The sequence below is a fragment of the Drosophila arizonae genome, chromosome 3, assembly GCF_054131065.1.
Source record: "Drosophila arizonae isolate 15081-1271.41 chromosome 3, UAZ_ARI_1.0, whole genome shotgun sequence".
Classification (NCBI taxonomy): Eukaryota; Metazoa; Arthropoda; class Insecta; order Diptera; family Drosophilidae; genus Drosophila; species Drosophila arizonae.
Genome location: NC_142923.1, coordinates 15,983,723 through 16,002,167, shown reverse-complemented (window position 1 = coordinate 16,002,167; position 18,445 = coordinate 15,983,723). Strand labels below are relative to the sequence as shown.

General features: G+C 40.8%; 7 protein-coding genes across 14 annotated transcripts; 5 read left to right on the top strand and 2 right to left on the bottom strand.

The window, feature by feature from the left end:
- Positions 1-66: 66 nt before the first annotated feature.
- yip2 (yippee interacting protein 2) lies at positions 67-2,741 on the top strand. The gene is made up of 5 exons (XM_018003484.2): positions 67-232; positions 521-687; positions 1,515-2,288; positions 2,348-2,502; positions 2,571-2,741. The coding sequence occupies exons 1-5, from the start codon at positions 214-216 to the stop codon at positions 2,650-2,652; spliced, it is 1,197 nt and encodes a 398-aa protein (XP_017858973.1). The 5' UTR covers positions 67-213; the 3' UTR covers positions 2,653-2,741.
- LOC108611046 (translocon-associated protein subunit gamma) lies at positions 2,742-3,625 on the bottom strand. The gene is made up of 2 exons (XM_018003482.2): positions 3,478-3,625; positions 2,742-3,405 (listed from the first exon to the last, which is right to left on the bottom strand). The coding sequence occupies exons 1-2, from the start codon at positions 3,623-3,625 to the stop codon at positions 2,981-2,983; spliced, it is 573 nt and encodes a 190-aa protein (XP_017858971.1). The 3' UTR covers positions 2,742-2,980.
- Positions 3,626-3,735: 110 nt separating this feature from the next.
- On the top strand, positions 3,736-5,378 carry LOC108611045 (enoyl-CoA delta isomerase 1, mitochondrial). 2 transcript variants are annotated; one of them, XM_089465125.1, is made up of 4 exons: positions 3,736-3,862; positions 4,318-4,550; positions 4,611-4,757; positions 4,815-5,378. In XM_089465125.1, the coding sequence occupies exons 2-4, from the start codon at positions 4,320-4,322 to the stop codon at positions 5,280-5,282; spliced, it is 846 nt and encodes a 281-aa protein (XP_089321251.1). In that variant the 5' UTR covers positions 3,736-3,862; positions 4,318-4,319; the 3' UTR covers positions 5,283-5,378. The 2 variants fall into 2 exon arrangements, with proteins under 2 accessions (XP_089321251.1, XP_017858970.1); XM_018003481.2 differs by lacking the exon at positions 3,736-3,862 and adding an exon at positions 3,980-4,121.
- A 4-nt stretch (positions 5,379-5,382) lies between these two features.
- Positions 5,383-6,774, top strand: LOC108611044 (enoyl-CoA delta isomerase 1, mitochondrial-like). Of its 2 annotated transcripts, none has more exons than XM_018003480.2 (4): positions 5,383-5,521; positions 5,642-5,895; positions 5,965-6,111; positions 6,168-6,774. In XM_018003480.2, exons 2-4 carry the CDS (start codon positions 5,650-5,652, stop codon positions 6,633-6,635), a joined length of 861 nt encoding a protein of 286 aa, XP_017858969.1. In that variant the 5' UTR covers positions 5,383-5,521; positions 5,642-5,649; the 3' UTR covers positions 6,636-6,774. The 2 variants fall into 2 exon arrangements, with proteins under 2 accessions (XP_017858969.1, XP_089321250.1); XM_089465124.1 differs by having other exon boundaries at positions 5,408-5,557.
- A 113-nt stretch (positions 6,775-6,887) lies between these two features.
- On the top strand, positions 6,888-8,293 carry LOC108610928 (enoyl-CoA delta isomerase 1, mitochondrial-like). 2 transcript variants are annotated; one of them, XM_018003309.2, is made up of 4 exons: positions 6,888-7,341; positions 7,396-7,542; positions 7,601-8,083; positions 8,152-8,293. In XM_018003309.2, exons 1-3 carry the CDS (start codon positions 7,111-7,113, stop codon positions 8,066-8,068), a joined length of 846 nt encoding a protein of 281 aa, XP_017858798.1. In that variant the 5' UTR covers positions 6,888-7,110; the 3' UTR covers positions 8,069-8,083; positions 8,152-8,293. The 2 variants fall into 2 exon arrangements, with proteins under 2 accessions (XP_017858798.1, XP_017858797.1); XM_018003308.2 differs by lacking the exon at positions 8,152-8,293 and having other exon boundaries at positions 7,601-8,130.
- On the bottom strand, positions 8,128-10,394 carry TbCMF46 (dynein regulatory complex subunit TbCMF46). 2 transcript variants are annotated; one of them, XM_089465121.1, is made up of 7 exons: positions 10,190-10,329; positions 9,999-10,056; positions 9,613-9,896; positions 9,374-9,552; positions 8,756-9,317; positions 8,369-8,703; positions 8,128-8,314 (listed from the first exon to the last, which is right to left on the bottom strand). In XM_089465121.1, the coding sequence occupies exons 1-7, from the start codon at positions 10,265-10,267 to the stop codon at positions 8,191-8,193; spliced, it is 1,620 nt and encodes a 539-aa protein (XP_089321247.1). In that variant the 5' UTR covers positions 10,268-10,329; the 3' UTR covers positions 8,128-8,190. The 2 variants fall into 2 exon arrangements, with proteins under 2 accessions (XP_089321247.1, XP_017858806.1); XM_018003317.2 differs by lacking the exon at positions 9,999-10,056 and having other exon boundaries at positions 10,190-10,394.
- A 334-nt stretch (positions 10,395-10,728) lies between these two features.
- Positions 10,729-18,428, top strand: LOC108610925 (uncharacterized). Of its 4 annotated transcripts, none has more exons than XR_016269357.1 (9): positions 10,729-11,014; positions 13,765-13,981; positions 14,083-14,250; positions 14,306-14,644; positions 14,703-15,811; positions 16,065-16,349; positions 16,605-16,954; positions 17,321-17,421; positions 17,541-17,578. XR_016269357.1 is itself a non-coding variant. In XM_089465117.1 (9 exons), the coding sequence occupies exons 2-9, from the start codon at positions 13,826-13,828 to the stop codon at positions 17,564-17,566; spliced, it is 2,238 nt and encodes a 745-aa protein (XP_089321243.1). In that variant the 5' UTR covers positions 10,729-11,014; positions 13,765-13,825; the 3' UTR covers positions 17,567-18,428. The 4 variants fall into 4 exon arrangements, 3 of the variants coding, with proteins under 3 accessions (XP_089321243.1, XP_017858794.1, XP_089321244.1); XM_089465117.1 differs by having other exon boundaries at positions 16,605-16,658; positions 17,541-18,428; XM_018003305.2 differs by lacking the exon at positions 16,605-16,954 and having other exon boundaries at positions 17,541-18,428.
- The last annotated feature ends 17 nt before the right edge of the window (positions 18,429-18,445 follow it).

Genomic DNA, 18,445 nt, shown 5'->3' with positions numbered 1-18,445 from the left:
TGTGCCGCTAAAAAGCTTTGCAGAGAGCTGCAGGCGTGAGCTTTTACGCTCTACAAAATGTCGGCCGGCTCCCAATTGGATTCCAAGTTGACGTCGAGCGTTTGTCGCCAGCGGTTCTAATTGCGCTAACTCTGCTGTGATCATAAATATTGATAATACATATATTCTTATCCATTCTCGTTTGTTTTGAGCAATTGTGTGAATTTGTGCAAAATGTCTGCAGTTACAAAAGGTACCTGTCTATACATGAATTGCATATATTTCTTTGTTTGCCAGCGAAAGTTTTGATGAAAGTGAACTTTGGACTTGTTGCTGCGTTCGTTATCTTCTGCCGGCTGCCCCCAGCTCCCCCTTTAACATAGACAAATGGGAACGCCTGCACTTTGGACCTGTTGAGAGGAAAATAAAAAACAAGATTTGCTTTCGTTAACCATTCCTAATTTGAATAATCTTTATATCAGACAGGCTGTATAAACACACACTAATACATGTGTACATATATATTTATTTGCTCACGCAGGCATCTATATTGTCGCTGCCAAGCGCACGGCCTTTGGCACCTTTGGCGGTGCTCTGAAGAACATCAACCAGACACAGCTACAGACCACAGCTGCCAAGGCGGCGCTGGAAGCGGCTGGCCTGAAGGGCGAACAGGTGGACACGGTCGTCGTGGGCAATGTGATTGCGGTAAGTGAATCTCGATTGCCGGAGCGAACTCTGAGCCAGTCGCACAACATCTATGTAGCTGATAAAAGTGATCTAGATCTTGGCTAGCAAATACACACATGTATGTTTATATATGTGAACATACATAGATACATATATATTTGTATGCATGAAAATTTGCGATATGAATATATGTATTAATTTATATTGTGTATTTACATATACATTGGCATATCTAGCAATTAATTCATACATGTAATTTTAATTTTCTAGTTTGCAAGACTTAATCAATATTAAATGTTGTTGCACGAATTTTTTTTAATAAATGATTTTATCTATCTTTTTATGCTTTATTATCAAAAATGATTTATATATTTTTTTTTATAGATGTCTTAAAGTAGTTCAATGTTTTATAATTTTTTAAAATCTGTTAAATAAATATTTATATAGCTCTTTGGTTTTGTAAATTTTTAATATTTCTTTAATTTATATTACATTATATTATGTACATAAATATTTGCCTTTTTAGTTTTTATACTTTGAAAATATATTTTTATGCTTTTATTATTTTATTAGTAATTAGATCCAAAAAAAATATATATTTTTAAACATAGTAATTTTTAAACAATAACAAATTTTGTTTTTCCTTTATTTACTAAATTAGTTAGTTAGTTTTCTATTCTATTCTATTTAAGTTTTTTTTTTTACTTTATATATATTTATATTATAATTATTTACTTCAAAACTTTCCATTTTATTTGTTTTTATTTTATATTAAGAAATGTATAGGAAATTTATATTAATTCCTCACATTGTTCCAACATATTTTGAATTGTTTTCTCTTGCAGTCCTCCTCCACGGATGGCATCTATGTGCCACGTCACGTGGGTCTGAATTGTGGCGTTCCCATTGAGAAGCCCGCGTTGGGCATTAATCGCCTGTGCGGCTCCGGCTTCCAGTCCATTGTGAATGGTGCTCAGGATATTTTGGTGGGTGGTGCTAAGGTGGCGCTCACTGGCGGCGTGGAGAGCATGTCCCAGACGCCGTTCATAGCGCGCAACATGCGCTTCGGCACCACACTGGGCGGTAACTACAATCTGGAGGATGCGTTGTGGGCAGGTCTCACGGACACCTACTGCAAGCTGCCCATGGCATTGACTGCCGAGAACCTGGCCGATCAGTATAAGATCTCCAGGGAGCGTGTGGATGAGTTTTCGCTGCGTTCGCAGAAGAACTGGGAGAAGGGACAGCAGGAGGGCGCCTTCAATGCTGAAATTACGCCCATCAAGCTGAAGGTCAAGGGCAAGGAGGTGGACTTTGTTGTGGACGAGCATCCACGTCCCAAGACCACCATCGAGGGCCTGGCCAAGCTGCCGTCGCTGTTCAAGAAGAATGGCGTCGTCACCGCTGGCACAGCCTCTGGCATCTGCGACGGCGCTGCTGCCGTTATCGTTGCCTCCGAGGAGGCGCTCAAGGAGTACAACCTAAAGCCTCTGGCACGTCTCGTCGCCTTCTCGTTTGTAGGCGTCAAGCCTGAGATAATGGGCATTGGCCCTGTGCCGGCCATACAAAATGTGCTCAGAGTCTCCGGCAAGAAATTGGAGGACATTGACCTGATCGAGGTAGATCATTCATGGAATGTTCCATATAGACATGCTTCTTAATATATTTTTCTCTGCAGATCAACGAAGCCTTTGCCGCCCAAACTTTGGCCTGCGCCGAGGAACTGAAGCTGGATCCATCAAAGCTGAATGTGAACGGCGGCGCCATTGCCCTGGGTCATCCACTGGGTGCCAGTGGCTCTCGCATTACGGGTCATCTGGTGCACGAGTTGCAGTAAGTAGACAAAGTTCTCCATATCGAACTTCACTCATGACTTCACATCTTCAATTTCTTCTTCGCAGGCGCAAGAAACTGAAGTATGGCATCGGCTCTGCCTGCATTGGCGGTGGTCAGGGCATTGCTCTGCTCCTTGAGGCTGTCTGAGATTAAACATGTTCTGCATTTACAATAAGATTAGGCATTTTGATTGAAATATATATATACCTACAAGTAATAAAATTAAGGATCGATAATTTGATGGTTTGGACTTTTACAAATTTATTTTGAACATTTTGCAAATGGAAGTGTTTCATAAAGCTTTCTACAAGAAAGACAACATTTCATTATAAAATTTATATTCTCGAAATAGCTAAAATGTTTACAATCAAGTCAACAATGCGAGCCAGTGATGAATGGAATTTGCTGCTTGCACTTTTAAGGTAAGAATCTCTTAATGGGCCTAACATTACGAGTACATGCATATCTATATTGTTCAGTTCGTTTGAGCGCTGGTGGAGAATAACGCCAGGACACCACTCGCGATGCCGATGGAGAAGATGTAGTTGACAAACGGTGTGGCATTCTTCAGCAGGAAGAAGCTGATGAAGATGATGATGGCCAAGTAGATGGCATTGTTGTAGAAAATCGAATAGGTTGTGGCCTCGTAGTCGGCAACTTCATTCTTCTTCCACAGGATGCGTTCGTCCTTCTCCTTGCGCGTGACCTTCTTGTCGTCGCCCAGCTGACGGTTCACCTCGCGTGTAACAGCTTCCTCACGGCGAACTGCAATCTTGTGTTTAAGCTGGAACTTGATGTTCTTGTAGGCCGTTGCCATCAAGTAGGTGCTTGCCGCAGTCACCAGCACGAACAGAATAGAGCTGGGCCACAGGTCCATGTTGTGGATGCGCCAGAAGAGCCCTGAATAATGTCAACAAAAGCAGTCCCATTTAGGAAAATCAACAACGTGTCACTACTAGCCTGATTACTTACATATTGGCAGAGCGGAGACGATGAAAGCGTTGCCATAGAAGATTGTCGCCGATTTGGTGCTGACGTTGCGACTGAAGTCCTGTAGCAGCAGCTCCTCCTCCTTGGTGAAACCGGATGATTGCACTTTCTGTTGTTTGCCAGAGCCCATTTTTACGCGAGTTTTATGTTTTTGATGTGAGTTGCGCTAGTGAAAGTTACAGCAACGCAGCCAGGCGAACGAAGAATAAGAGCAAAGCGTACACGAAGGCAGTCGAATCGGCAAAGTGACAGCTGCGCCGTTGTGACGTGTAAGGTAAGTGTCAAAATACAAAGTTGCTCCGCGATATGAACATGGCCAGTCTGCGCACGACAAGCTGGTTCATTTGAGGAACACAGCTAGCAGTTGGTAAGCTTTAATTTATGATATATATTTTTATGCCAATTTGGCAGCTTAACACTGATTAAAATTTAATTTACAATAAAATATTACTCTTACATTATTTCGCTAATTACTCTGCCTAAATCATTCGAATTAAAATGAAACAGTTCAGCTGGTGCATCCCTGGCAAAACCGATACAATTAATCGAATAATCAATATCACTGGCACAGAAAAGTGCAACAGGTTCCGAAACAGCTGTTTATATTTCAAAGTTAATAATTACAGGTGGTTTATTTAAATATATGCAATTTTGTGCTAACAAATATTTGTTGCTATTCAGAAATATTAATAATTTATTTAAAACATTGTTCTGGATAAAAATTGTCTTCATCCTACACCTTTGCTCTAATATTAGATCACGTCCAAAGGTCATTTTGTTGTTGACATGTTTTTTTTTAATTTTATTTTTTTTTATTTTCAGAAATGTTGCGTTCCAAACTCTTGAGTCTGGTGCCTCGCGCCACTGGTTCCTTCAGAACTATGTCCACTACCACTAAACTAACTACAGTGGAGGTAAATGATAAAACAGGCATTGCCACACTTACCATGAACCGGCCGCCTGTGAACGGACTCAATTTGGATTTATTGCGCGACCTACGTCAATCAATTGCAGAAATAGAGGGCAACAAAAGTCGCGGTCTTATATTGACATCTGTAAGATGGCCCTCCATCAGTCACGATTTCCTTAAATTGAATTTCATAACTATTTTCTAGTCGAATCCTACCATATTCTCGGCCGGTTTGGACATAATGGAAATGTATAAGCCAGATAAAGAGAGAGTTCGTGCATTTTGGACAGCGCTGCAGGATGCTTGGCTAGCGCTGTATGGCAGCAGTGTGCCAACGGCAGCTGCCATTAATGTAAGCAGCTCAAATTCACTTTTTAATACACTTTCTTACATCTCCATCTCTGTACAGGGCCATTCCCCAGCTGGAGGTTGCCTCTTAGCCACATCTTGTGAATATCGTGTTATGCTGCCTAAGTTTACGATTGGCCTAAACGAAACGAAACTTGGAATCGTGGCGCCCATGTGGTTTATGTCATCCTTCCTAAGCGTTCTGCCACGACGCGAGGCTGAGCGTGCACTCAACCAGGGACGCATGTTTACCACCGATGAAGCCCTGCAGATCGGCCTGGTTGACGAGGCCGCCGGCACTAAGGAGGAGGCATTGGAGAAGTGTGCACAATTTATTGGCACATTTGCTAAAGTAAATCCGATTGCCCGTGCGCTAACCAAGCAACAGTTTAGAGCTGCCGAATTGGAGCAGCTGGAAAGTGAACGTGCTCAGGACTTGGAAAAGTTTCTGTTCTTTATCAACCAGCCGGCAGTGCAGAAAGGACTAGGCATTTATTTGGAAAGTCTTAAAAAGAAGGCAAAGAATTAAGTTCATTATCTTTCATTTTTCAACAAATCTCATATAGTACTCATTTTATACATATATAAAAATTAATAAAACGTTTTTACAATATTCACATATAAATATCTGTCATTTGATAAGACGAAATTGGGTTTGTACATTTATCGTTGGGTTCGTGTCTATGGCCGGTGCCTAGCCTCGCTTCAGACGTGGGAAACAAGGGAATGGAACAATTTGTTTTCTGCTTACTTCACGATCCACACATGGTACGAAGTACTGGTGACGTCACAGCTGTTAATCAGGTAGCAGTGTTGTGACGAACAACAAACGCGAACGAAAACCGCAAAACTAATGACCTTACCATTCGAATAACATGTGATCAACAGTCGCTAAAATGCTGCGTAGCCAAACAAAACTGTTGGACTTGGGCAGGCGCCAATTACCGGGCCTATGGGGATGCCTGACAAAAGCGAATATATCCAAGCTGACCATGGTTGAGGTGGATGACAAGTCGGGCATTGCTACACTGACTCTAAACCGACCACCTGTTAACAGCTGCAATTTGGAGCTGTTGTTGGAGCTGAACGAGAACATTAAGCAGATCGAGTGTAACAAGAGTCGCGGTCTGATATTAACATCGGTGAGTTAATTTAAACAATAAACAAGGGACCTCATATATCTATGTACACATATTTATTTTGCTTTACAGTCCAACGATAAGGTTTTCTCCTCTGGATTAGATCTCAACGAATTGTATAAGCCCGACCAGGAGCGCTTGAAAGCATTCTGGACAGCCCTGCATGAAATGTGGCTGTCGTTGTACCAATGCAGTATACCCACAGCTGCTGCTATTAATGTGAGTTCAGTTCGAATGCTTGGCTAATAATTTTAAATATTCTTTGCATTCGATAGGGTCATGCAATTGCCGTTGGCTGCGTTTTGTCCGCAGCCTGCGAGTATCGCGTCATGTTGCCCGGCTTCAGCATTGGCATCCATGCTACCAAATTCGGCTACGTGGTGCCACATTTTATTATGATTAGCTATTTGAGTGTATTGCCCCGGCGCTTAGTTGAACGAGCGCTGCTCCAGGGCAAGCTCTTTAGCACCGAGGAAGCGCTGCAAGTGAATCTAGTCGACGAAGTGGCCCACAGCAAGGCGGAAGCGCTATGCAAATGCGCTGAATTCATTGACAGCTTTAAACAAACACAGCCAGCGGCTCGGGCACTAACCAAGCGACAGTTTCGTGCGCCAGACGTGCAGGTGTTAATAGACGACCCTGAAGGTCAATTACGCGAATCTTTGGACTATATAAATAAGCCATCGTTTCAAGAGGGCTTAGGAGAGTACCTTCGCAACCTGAAGGCGAAGGACAAGCACTGACGATTGTGTTCCATGTGTAACTTACTGTGTTATTCTATGCATTTAAAATGGTGGGGGTTTGTTATGACGATAGAAATGTAGTCAATTGCTGTAAGCAAATGGTTTTGTTGTTTTTTAAATACACATTTTATTAAAACTATTGTAATATGTCTATTTGAAGAAAGTTCGTTAAAGAGAAGATTCGATTTATGTAATCGACATTGAAATTATCGAATATAGTTAGTCGAATTGTTTAAGTGCAGTCTTTAGTAGAAATCGACATTGATCGAATAGACGTTGTTTATAGCACAGCAACAGGTTGTGCCAGATTGTTTTTTGAACGTTGCGGTGTTTCGTTAACAGATAAAAACAACGTAATTAGTTCCAAGAGAGATAATGCATTTATCGGAGAGTACACAGTCTTTGATAACATAGTATTTCTTAGCCGCATATCATTTCGCTGGAGCAGCATCCAAAGTTCATTCTTCTTATCAAGATGATGAGTTCAATGAGCTTGAGTCGAATGCTTCGTGCTGCAAGTGTTTGCAGGACTATGTCCACTGCCACAAAGCTGACCGCAGTAGAAGTTAATGATAAAACGGGCATAGCCACAGTTACTTTGAGCCGGCCGCCTATAAATGCCCTAAATGTGGAACTGCTACATGACCTATATCAATCCATTAAAGAAATAGAGAACAACAAGAGCAGAGGCCTTATCTTAACATCGGTAAGAAGTCGTTTTATGATGTGAGTAATTGTTAATAATGTGCTTATTTTGCAGTCAAATGATAAGGTATTCTCCGCCGGCCTGGACATAAACGAAATGTATAGGCCAGACAAGGACAGAGCTCGTTTGCTATGGACCAAATTACAGGATGTTTGGTTGGCGCTCTACGGCTGTGCGTTACCAACAGCCGCTGCTATAAATGTAAATATTATATGATAAATTGTGTAGTTCTATTTACGAATTGCAATTCTTGTTTCAGGGTCATGCGCCAGCCGGTGGCTGCCTGCTGGCCACCTCATGCGAGTACCGAGTTATACTGCCGCAATGCCGAATCGGTTTGAATGAAATTCAACTGGGGCTAGTTCCGCCGATCTTCTGTATGTTCAACTTCTTAAACGTTCTGCCACGTCGTGTGGCGGAGCGTGCGCTCGTTCAGGGGCGAATATTTACTACCGAGCAAGCCCTGCAGATCGGGCTAGTGGACGATGTGGCCAGCAGCAAAGAGAAGGCATTGGAGAAGTGTTCACAATTTATTGCCACATTCGCCCAAACGAATCCCTTGGCCCGTTCACTAACCAAGCTGAAATTCAGGGGCGCTGATTTGCAGAGATTCGAAAGTGAGCGCACTAATGAGTTGGAAAGTTTTTTGGAGTTCATCGATCATCCACAGATGCAAGAGGATCTGGGCATCTATCTCGAAGGCTTGAAGAAAAAGAACAGAAATTAAAGGCATTCTGATCGCGTATGTATACAAATTGGTTGGCCCGAATAAATCAAAATAAAAACTAATTTTAAAATCTTTTATTAAAGGAAGCTTTGACATGATTGAGACCTGAGTAGCCTCACCATTCACTCTTGCTCCGAGAGCAGCTCGGCGTGAATCTCCTCCGGCAGATTTGCAATAGCTTTTCTCATCATCTCCATGAACGAATTGATTTCCAATATCTTAGCACGATGGCGCTCGATTTCCTCTCTGCAAGCTTGAATTGTTGGTATACAATCGACTTTGAATGAAGGGACGACTCACTTGTTTAGCTTCTCCACATAGTTGCTTATGAACTCCTTGCTGCGGGTGGCCATGCGATCTTCGCGTTCCTCAATGCGTGCTATATGCGTGGCTTTCATGGCGTCTACAAGATTGACCAGAGATTCCCGATCATCGATGCACATGCGCAATTCTTGCGGCACGGAATCCAGATCGTTCTGCGCCAGCTTAGTTGATATGAAGCGTGACACTGCATCCGTTATGCTATCCGAAAAGTGTTCGCAAACATGACGCAGCTGCAGGAAGTAGAGCTGGGCCTCCTCCACAAAGCTGGACATTAGGCGTGTAAATCTGTGTTCAAAGTTCAACGTGGACTCCTAAAAAAGCTTTTAAAATATTGTAAACATGGTTAAGCATTTGCATAGTCACCTCGATCGACTCATGCAAATGCAGCTCTTGCGCCATCAGGTTGTGCCACAGCTCATTGAGCGCATCGTCGAACTGGGCATTTGTCGTGTCCATCGCTTCGCAAAGCTGCACGTGCTCCGGTCCATTCTCCTCGCAAGTCTCCAGCTCACGGAGAGTGACGCTCGCTTCCTCAAAGGTCTTATCGCGGTACTGCATGAATTCTTCAATATGTTTCTGGCCAAGGGATTGAAACTCTTGCCTGCCTTCCTCTAGACAACTCAAGAAATCCTTGATATCCGCATCGCGCTCATTCAAGCGCTCCAGACCCAGCTTATATATCTTCTGCGTTAGCTCATAGACATCCTTCTCGTAGTCCTCGGCCAGTTCCTGAGCCGGTGCGCCAATGAGCATAAGTACCCGTCCATCATCATCGCCGCGCCACATAGTCTCGTACAGCTGTTGGCGATCCAGATGCTCCACAAAGCTGGAGGCCAAACGTTCCGCCTCGGCGAGTTCACGTGCCTCCGTCTCTCGATCATGGATTTCCTTCTCCTGCTTTGCCTCGATTTCCCGCAGTTCTCTGCTGTTGAAGGCTTTATTATATTTCTATTATATCAAGTAATCTATTCCATAGCTTACTAAAATCTCTTCTGGGCCGCGTCTCGAGCTTCATCCTTGATGAAAACATATTCATAGTAGTTCAATTGGGGCAATATAGCTGTCACATATTGGGACAATGGAAAGTCTGGCAGCTTAGCAATGGGGTTACCCTCCAGATTGAGCACCTTTAGGCTGTTGACAAAGCGCAAGCGGTCTATCTGCGGAGTATAATGCAACTGCTTAATAGCTAGGAATTATTATGGATGTATTGAACTTACGCCATCCAGGACATTGATTAAATTATTACCAATACTGAGTATGACCAATTTATCAAGTGTTTCCAAGTTTTCGATCCTTGTTATGCGATTACCGAATAATGATAGCACTTCCAGATTGACTAACGTCTCCAGATTTTCAATTTTTGTTATATAGTTAAAGCTCAAGTTGAGTTCCTTAAGTGCCGTTAGCATTCCAATATGCTCAATTACTTCAATTTTATTGCAATTCAGACAGAGTTTGGTTAGGTTTGGTAGAACCCATAGATGATCGATGCGCAGTATATCTGGATGGGCCGCAATGTAATATAACGTATTCATATTGTATATTGTAATTTTATACAAATTTGGGATATATGTAGGAATGTAAATTTGTTTATTTTACATACTTAATCTATTAATTAGTAAATACGACGGCCTACTACATTTATTATATCGTGGAATGCACTATAAAGATATTAATATTAGTGTTAGTATTAGTATGTTACTATTTAGTATTAGTATTAGCATTATTAACATTATTATTATTAGTTTTCCAGAACTTTAATACATTTAACAAAATTCATTTCACTTCACTCACTTTTAAACTCCAATCGTAGTGTTTTGATTCGCTCCAATATGACCGGCTCGAGTTGATGCAAGCGACGCGTCTCTCCATGCTGCCCCTCCTCCAGGTAGGATGACCTAATCATGTCCAGATTTATAATGCCCGGCTCGGGAAAGTTAACCTCCTCGAGAAATGATTTATTTCGCTCAGCAGTCGGTGATTGGGTCTCCTCATCCATTTTGCTCGCTGGCTATGGAACATATGACAGGAACTTGACTCGCTCGAGCGTCGGCACAGCGTTGTCCCGGCAACGCGCTAATGTCGCAAACAATAAATTGGTAAATGCGAAGCCATTGAGTGCAGCGGGTGCCTGGTTACCAGCCGAAAGGCTTTTCTACCGACTCTCAAGTCGCATGTGGAGAATGCGTATTGTGGTCCTGCTCCTTGGCTGCCAAAAAAAGCCAGGTTCAACCCTGGTGACTTGAACAGGTGCAAGCGTATGGCTCCTGGAATGATTCCACGTAGTCATTGGGCTTCGTGCGTGGCTCAGGTCTCTCTCTCTCTCTCTCCCTCTCCCTCTCTCTCGCTCTCGCTCTCGCTTTGTCGCTCCCGAGGCGTGTTTGTTGACAACGGACTTGGGAGGGGCGCTTGGTCTACTTAGGGTTGCGGTTGTTGTGGATATCGGCATAGTTGGTAGTTGTTCACGTTTGCTTCTAAAATAAACTCCTGCTCGCAATAGATATTGAGATTAGCTCGCTTCGATTTCAATTTCGCAACATAAATATCTACAAATTTCTGACAAAATATATTCACAATAAATATTCAAACATTCCAGTGACGGATTCAAGTGCATCTTAGGTAAAGCTGAAGAGTTTCAATTGAAAATTGATGCCTATTTCTTACATTTAAATTTAACTAAAGCCAATCGATAAAGTGAACCCCGAAATTACTTAAACTTGGTCTTTGAGTTGCTCGCGAATTCGTTATATAGTATATATTTATATATATAAGGCGATGTGTCCAACATAATATAAAAAAAAAAAATATTTTATTGGTGTGCGTGCTTATATGAAGAATTCAATTAAATGAAATGTTAAATGTGTTTCAAGGCTACGGCTACGGCTACGGCTAGAACAGAGCCAAAACAAAAGCCTTGCTGACTCAAGTTGTGGATCCGGTACCCTCTACTTCGTCTCCTCCCTCAGTTCCTGCTCTGGTTCTGCTCCACACACATGCACACTTCTAGTGTATTAAGTCTTGGAACTTTCAACGAATCGTCTTTTAATTTGACATGGTGCCATGAATAAATAATAGAAAGTACAACAACTCTTGCTTCTAATTGTCTCTGAAATGCGATTCCGAATGGGGACACACTTGGCTATATGACTGCATTTCGAATTTTTATATACAGGGTGCATCTGCGTAAGGGGGGAATTCACAAAGTTCAAGTAAATATTTCACTTCGCTACTGCTCAAAATGTTAAAGGGCAGCTTGCAGCAGTTATAGAGTATATTCAGTTTGTAATATTTCTTACAGAATTTTCTCTATGTTTGCATACATGGCGTGTTAAACAGTTTAGTTAGGGATATATTGCTTTTAAAGTCCTAGTGGTTGGGTTAGGGCTAGTTAAAGGCTCAAATGCCAATCTGGTGTATAGCTTTGGGCAATACCTGATGGAATTGTATTATCATAGACAACGTAGGGGTAATTCTATATTTGGGTTGAAATTGTACTTGTAAAGATATCCTACATCTTCATTATCATCATAGCAAGTTCAATAGAATATCTACAGAGCATAAACTTCATTTAAATAATATATATACCTCTGATCTCCCAACATTACCCCAGTGCACCACCTCGGTTTTGCGGATGATACGGCAATTCTTTGTGGAGGAACTCGTTCCGCTGACATAGCTAGAAACCTCCAATCAGCATATAACTCTTTAGACGCATATTTCTCCCAATGGAAAATTTTAGTCTGCCCAGAAAAGACCAAGGCAATATATGGTCAGATATAGTCAAATGTCACATAAACCAGTTGCAAATCACGCAAAATAAAGTCCTGATCTTATCTTATCTTTAATCTTACATTGTCGAGCCAATACTGAACTGGTAGATATTAGACTATCGCCACTATCGCAAAAATGTATAACTAAGTGTCAGGAATCATCATATTCACATATAAACGACCTGGCATAGACTTGTAGTTTTTAGTGCTTAGTGTTTAATTTAAATTAATTTAGTTTGTAGTAAATTTTCATGGGGTTTTCTATTTCTTTGTTTTTCCCCAAATAATAATGTTATCGCACATCCATATGTCATGTATGTAAATAAATAATTTAGCAGAAAAGGACTATGTATTAGCCTAAACTCTTCAAACATTATAAAATACCATTCACAACATCATGTAGTTATAACAAAGAGTGAAATAAATTGATAATTTAACATATACTTAAAATCCCCTAACATTAAACATGAAACACCCTATAAATACCAGCTTGTCCTTTGATTAGGTTAATTCCATTTTCTTGGAGAATACATGTCGAATTAAAGATTTATTAGAAGCATTCGGAAAGCAGTCGACCGCATTGTCTATCATAAATTAATTACAATTTTAGGGTGATAGTAGGATAGCTCCCTATCTAGCAAGTAAATTTGTTTCTGATTGCAAATGGCTAATGATACGTTTATTATGTTAACAGATCTCACTAACATGTATCCACTCACAGGTATTTATATATCCATTGTGTAGCTGTAAATGTTGCCTAGTCCAATGCCAAACTAATCCTTTGTTCTCCCCAAAACTATGACGGCTGACCTTGATAGTTGGGTAATACTTAGATGACAGATATCATCATGATTTGAATAAATTGGTCAATCCTCTATATAGTTCAAGTTTACTGCTGTAATCAATATATTGATTATTTCCAAATTGGAAGTCTTCAACATGTGGTCTCTGCTCGATAGGTGTCCAGGTGTTCGCACAATCCAATTAAATGGCTGCTACTTTGGCTGATAGACGCTTTCAACTCGACGATTTGATTCGATTTTAAGTGTTCGCATTTGTTTTAATGGGGCTTGGTTTTTAACAAGTCCCTTTGGGCATGTCGGCACCTACACTAATCAACAAACAAATAGTTCTGTTAATGGAATAATTTATTATTGCCGTTTATTTAAGTTTAAAATATGGGGTATCTCGATGATATGATATCAATACATTTTTAAAATTAGTATATTTTCTTTACTTATAAAAATCAAATTGATTTTTTTTTTTTTTTTTTTTTTTTGCAAATATTATCCATACCTTTGGGATAATTTAAAATGTATATATATATATATATATATATATATATATATATATTTATTTATTTTATTTATATATGTAAATATTTATTTAACAAAAATATAAATTTAGATGCAAATTATAATTAATTCTTATCCGAGATAAATTTATGTAGGAAGTGTATATGAAAAAAGTGTTATTTCAATTAAAAACTATTTTTATTATTATTATTTTGTTATTATTTATTTTTGAAATTTAATTACAGCTTAAAATTCTATTGAATTATATTTAAATATTAATAACAAAAAACTTGTGTTTCAATAGTTGAACAAATTCGAGTTGCTTGTGGAAAATATGTAAAAGACGCTCCCATGCTGATTGTATAATGAATCGTTATATAACACTGACCCAACTGGGTGATGGAACGTATGGAACCGTTGTGCTTGGCCAGCGTAAGGACACCGGCGAGAAGGTGGCCATAAAACGCATGAAGCGCAAATATTACTCCTGGGAGGAGGCTATGAATCTGCGTGAAGTGAAGGTAGGCTATATATACCATATATTCATTTATCTATTATATTATATATACATACATATATATATATATATCCATTATCCATTATATTTTACTGTTTTTTTCAGTCTCTTAAGAAATTATCGCATCCAAATATCGTAAAGCTGAAGGAAGTGATTAGAGAAAACGATACGTTATATTTTGTGTTTGAGTATATGAAGGAGAATCTGTACCAAATGATCAAGGATCGCGATACGCATTTACCTGAGCCGGAGCTCAAGAGTATTCTGTTTCAGGTAGGGCAAGGAGACGGAACTCTTTATTAAATACGTGAATAATTTCTTGTCTTAGGTTTTAACTGGCTTGGCTTTCATGCATCGACATGGGTTCTTTCATCGCGATCTGAAGCCTGAGAATTTGTTGTGCTCCGGCCCGGAGCTGATTAAAATTGCGGACTTTGGACTGGCACGAGAGATACGCTCCCGGCCGCCCTTCACGGACTATGTGTCCACGCGCTGGTACCGGGCGCCGGAGGTGCTGCTGCACTCGACCAACTACGGCAGCTCCATTGATCTCTGGGCCATGGGCTGTATCATGGCCGAGCTGTATACGTTCCGGCCACTCTTCCCCGGCAGCAGCGAGGTGGATCAGCTCTTCAAGATTTGCTCTGTGCTGGGCACGCCCGGAAAGGTGGGTCTATGCTCCTCTGCTAGTCGATTCATGTATCAGCTCCTCTTTTCTTCAACAGAGCGATTGGCCCGATGGCTATCGACTGGCTGCCATGATACACTTTCGGTATCCGGATTGCATCAAGGTGCCGCTGAGCAGCGTGGTCTCTCGCTGCAGCCAAAACGGCTTGGATTTGCTGGAGGATCTGCTGGCCTACGATCCTGAGAAACGGCCAACGGCCCAACAGAGCCTCAAGTATCCGTATTTTCATGCGCTTAAGCGCATCTCGCCCGCGGCGGCTGCCAAGGCCAATGTGCGGCTCAGCTCCAAGTATGGTGCTGGGTCCGGACCCGTGCACCTTGTCCTACCTCCCACTGTGTCAAATAATGTGCTTCCGGTGCAGGAGAAACTGCAGGCCGTGACTGAGCTCATACATCAGAGCAACATCAACAACAATAACAACAACAATAGCACCAATAACAACAACAACAGCAACAGCAATAGCGACAACAACATCAAGAACAATGGCAAATCCCTGTACAATGGCCAGGTCGGCAAGAATGTGAGCATACCCATCAAATACCAGCCCAAGATAAGCTTCCTCTCCAACAACGATCTCTCCACGGATCCTTGCGCTCTCGGCATGGACATGGCCACACAGCCGACGGGCAAAGAGTCGATCAATGATATTTATTTGAATCGCAACATCTCTCAGCTGTTTGGCTTGCCAGCGTCGACAGTGGCTCATCAGCAGCCGCAGCAGCTGCCGCAGCACCAACAACAGCAACAGCAGCCACACCCACAGCCCCAGCTGCCTCCCAATGTCTCCTTCAGCAATACGTCGACGCGCAACGGCGGCGCCATCTACGTGAATGGCAGTCAACTGAGCTACGAGACGGCCAATAAGAATGCCAAAAACAACACCCGCATGGCGCCTGGCATCGGGGGCTACTACGTGCAGACGCGGCCCACGCTGCTGCAGCCCGAGGCCAAGGTGTACAACATGTTCTCGAAGGTGAGCGCCGTGCCAGCGCCGCCGAATCTTATCGTGCGCCAGCACCAGCCGCCGCTGCCCTTCGAGCCGACGTCCCTCCTCAACGGATCGGCCCTACGATTGTCGGCGCGTTCTCAGGCAGCGCCATCAGCGGAGCCAAGGATAAAGGCTGATGATCTGGATCTGATCTTGGGGTAAGTGAAAATCGAATCGGTTGTTGTTGATGGAGATATTCCCCATCATTATGGGATACATCTACAATAAATACAGGGTATACTAGGAAGTGCATAAATATCTAAATATCGTATGTCTGTTGTCCTGAATCTGGTTTGTCTGTGTTGTCCACGCACTTCTGTGCTTTACGCATTGCATATACCCTGTGGCTATGTTTGTCTCTCTGATCTGTTTTGTTCCTTGTTCAAGAAGTCGTTCTCATTCCGCATCCAGCTCAAAACTGAAAACGTCAGCGAAACGACAACGCAACGCCAAGTCGAACATCCTGCTGGAGGATCTGTTCGGCCATCTGTCCATGGACTCGGACAGCGACAGCAAGTACCCGCACACGGTGCCGCCCACGCAGCAAGCGAAGAGTGGCCAAACGACGACCAGCTCCCAGAACGGACTCGACTTCTTCAGCGAGAACTTCAAGCGCGATCGCGCCGCCAAGAGGCGCAGCCCCAACAGCCTGGAGGCGAACAATGGCAGCCGCACAGATTCGCTCTCCACGAATCCGTAAGTAGTCGCAGCAGTCGCTGTGGCATGACAGACAATCCGTTTGATTTGAATACGTTCATATCTCATATCTGTATTGTGGTCTCTGATCATCGAAACTCATATCTATTGTGCTTCTTTGAATGTCTCTCTATTATGCTATTTTGTCTCTCTGTCTTTCTCTTTGTCTCTGTCTCTTGTTTTCCCTTATATTTTTTCCTTTGTGTCTTTTCATTTGCTTGTCATTGATCACTGAACATTTTGTGCGTGCCCCAGTGATACCCAAAACGACTCCTCAACTGATGAAGGCTGTCGCTTTTGGCCCATAAGGTAAAAACCAGCATTCGTAAACTGTAAATACATAAACCCATAGAGTACACCTATTCATTTACTAGCCCATCATCATGCTAAAGTAGCTGTGTTTTTATACATTTTATCACCTAAATAACACCAACTCACAAAAATGCAAAGTGGATTATCCCAACTATAATTTTCTTTATAAATTAAAATATAGACTAACACAGATGTAATTTAAGTCCAATAAATTTCCCTTATGTAGTCATCACATATTCATTGATTTGTTGCTCTTCACAAAATAATATCAAAAACATTGAGAATTAAGAAAGGTATATTAAGGTAGATAACCGAAGCTTTCTTGCTGACTATTCGAGATATGCGTAGAGCATTTATGAAGTATAAAATTATTGAAAAAATAAAAAAAGGGTTAGTTTCCTTAGTACAATTAGAAAATTATTTATATCAAAGATGACCATTTCTATATTAAAAAAAAAGTCTATTAAAAAAAAAAAAAATAAATAATAATTAAATATAGATAACTTATGTTTTACATTAATAATCGAAAAAAGAAAAAAATAATAGAATGTAGTTAGAGTCACATGCATGCTACTTAGTTATACTATGCATTATCTAAATAAGATACAGATAACCATAAAGGAAGAAAATTCCAAATAACTTTAAAAAAATCATTTCAGAGCTCAAAAAATTTTAAAAGAAAAGGGGGCTAGCTTTCCCTGGGACGAGACGAACAAAACGGAGGATGAGAAATTAACGGCTTGGATGGTCGCCGAGAATGGTAAATTGATATTGCATTACAATTAAATAACTCAACTTTATATATGTATAATTTTTTTTATTTTTTATGAATATTAATTATATTCGGTAATATCCTACATGATTTATTTACTTTGACAGGTTCGTTGCTGGAAAACAAGTTTTGATAAGGATGAACTGATCGAGGCATGAGAATACGAGCACTCATTTATGTTGTCGTACCTGAAACCCTGAAACCTTCGCGTCATAAATACCCAAAGAAAATCTATTTCAGCGCGTCTCCTTCTATGTTTTCATCGAACTGAATTCGTATAGCAATCAGAAGGACACTAATCATCATGTAAAGTTAACGTAACCCCTAAACTAAATTAGATGTGTTTATAAAATCCATTAATTTTAATGCTGTGATAATTATAGAAAGACATAAATATATGTAACAAATAACTATATCATGTTAATGGTTAATTATAAGTCAATAATAAATGATGTCCAAACGATAAGGTACTTTTTTATGGAATAGATATTTTGTTGGAAGTAATGATGATATTATTGGAATGATTTTCACTTGATACTATTCAAAATATTCCCTTAATGAAATATAAATTCATATTCATATTCATATCTGTCGCTTTAGAGTATAGCATCTGAAAATGATGTTAAATATATAAGACCTTCAGGCCTAAAATTTGACATTTTCTATAATATTGTTTGTGATTTTTTCTTCCGAACAAAAATATCAATGTCAGCTATTATTTCAGTCGGTAATCTTGTAACGTATGCATCAAAATTTACAACAATATGTTTATATCTTTATGCAAATCTCAGCGCCGCGAGTCTGGATTAAGACCCATTCCGGTAGCAATAGGCACAGATATGACAAATTTGTAAAGCTGCATTTTTAAAGTTAAACCGTGAATTAAAAGTTTATTAATTGTTGCAAAACTAACTTGTTAGTTATATTTAACTCAAAACCGAGTTTGTTTTCTAAGACGCATCAGATATCATTTCCCATCTGTCTGCCATTTCAGTCGAGGCGGAGACGCGTG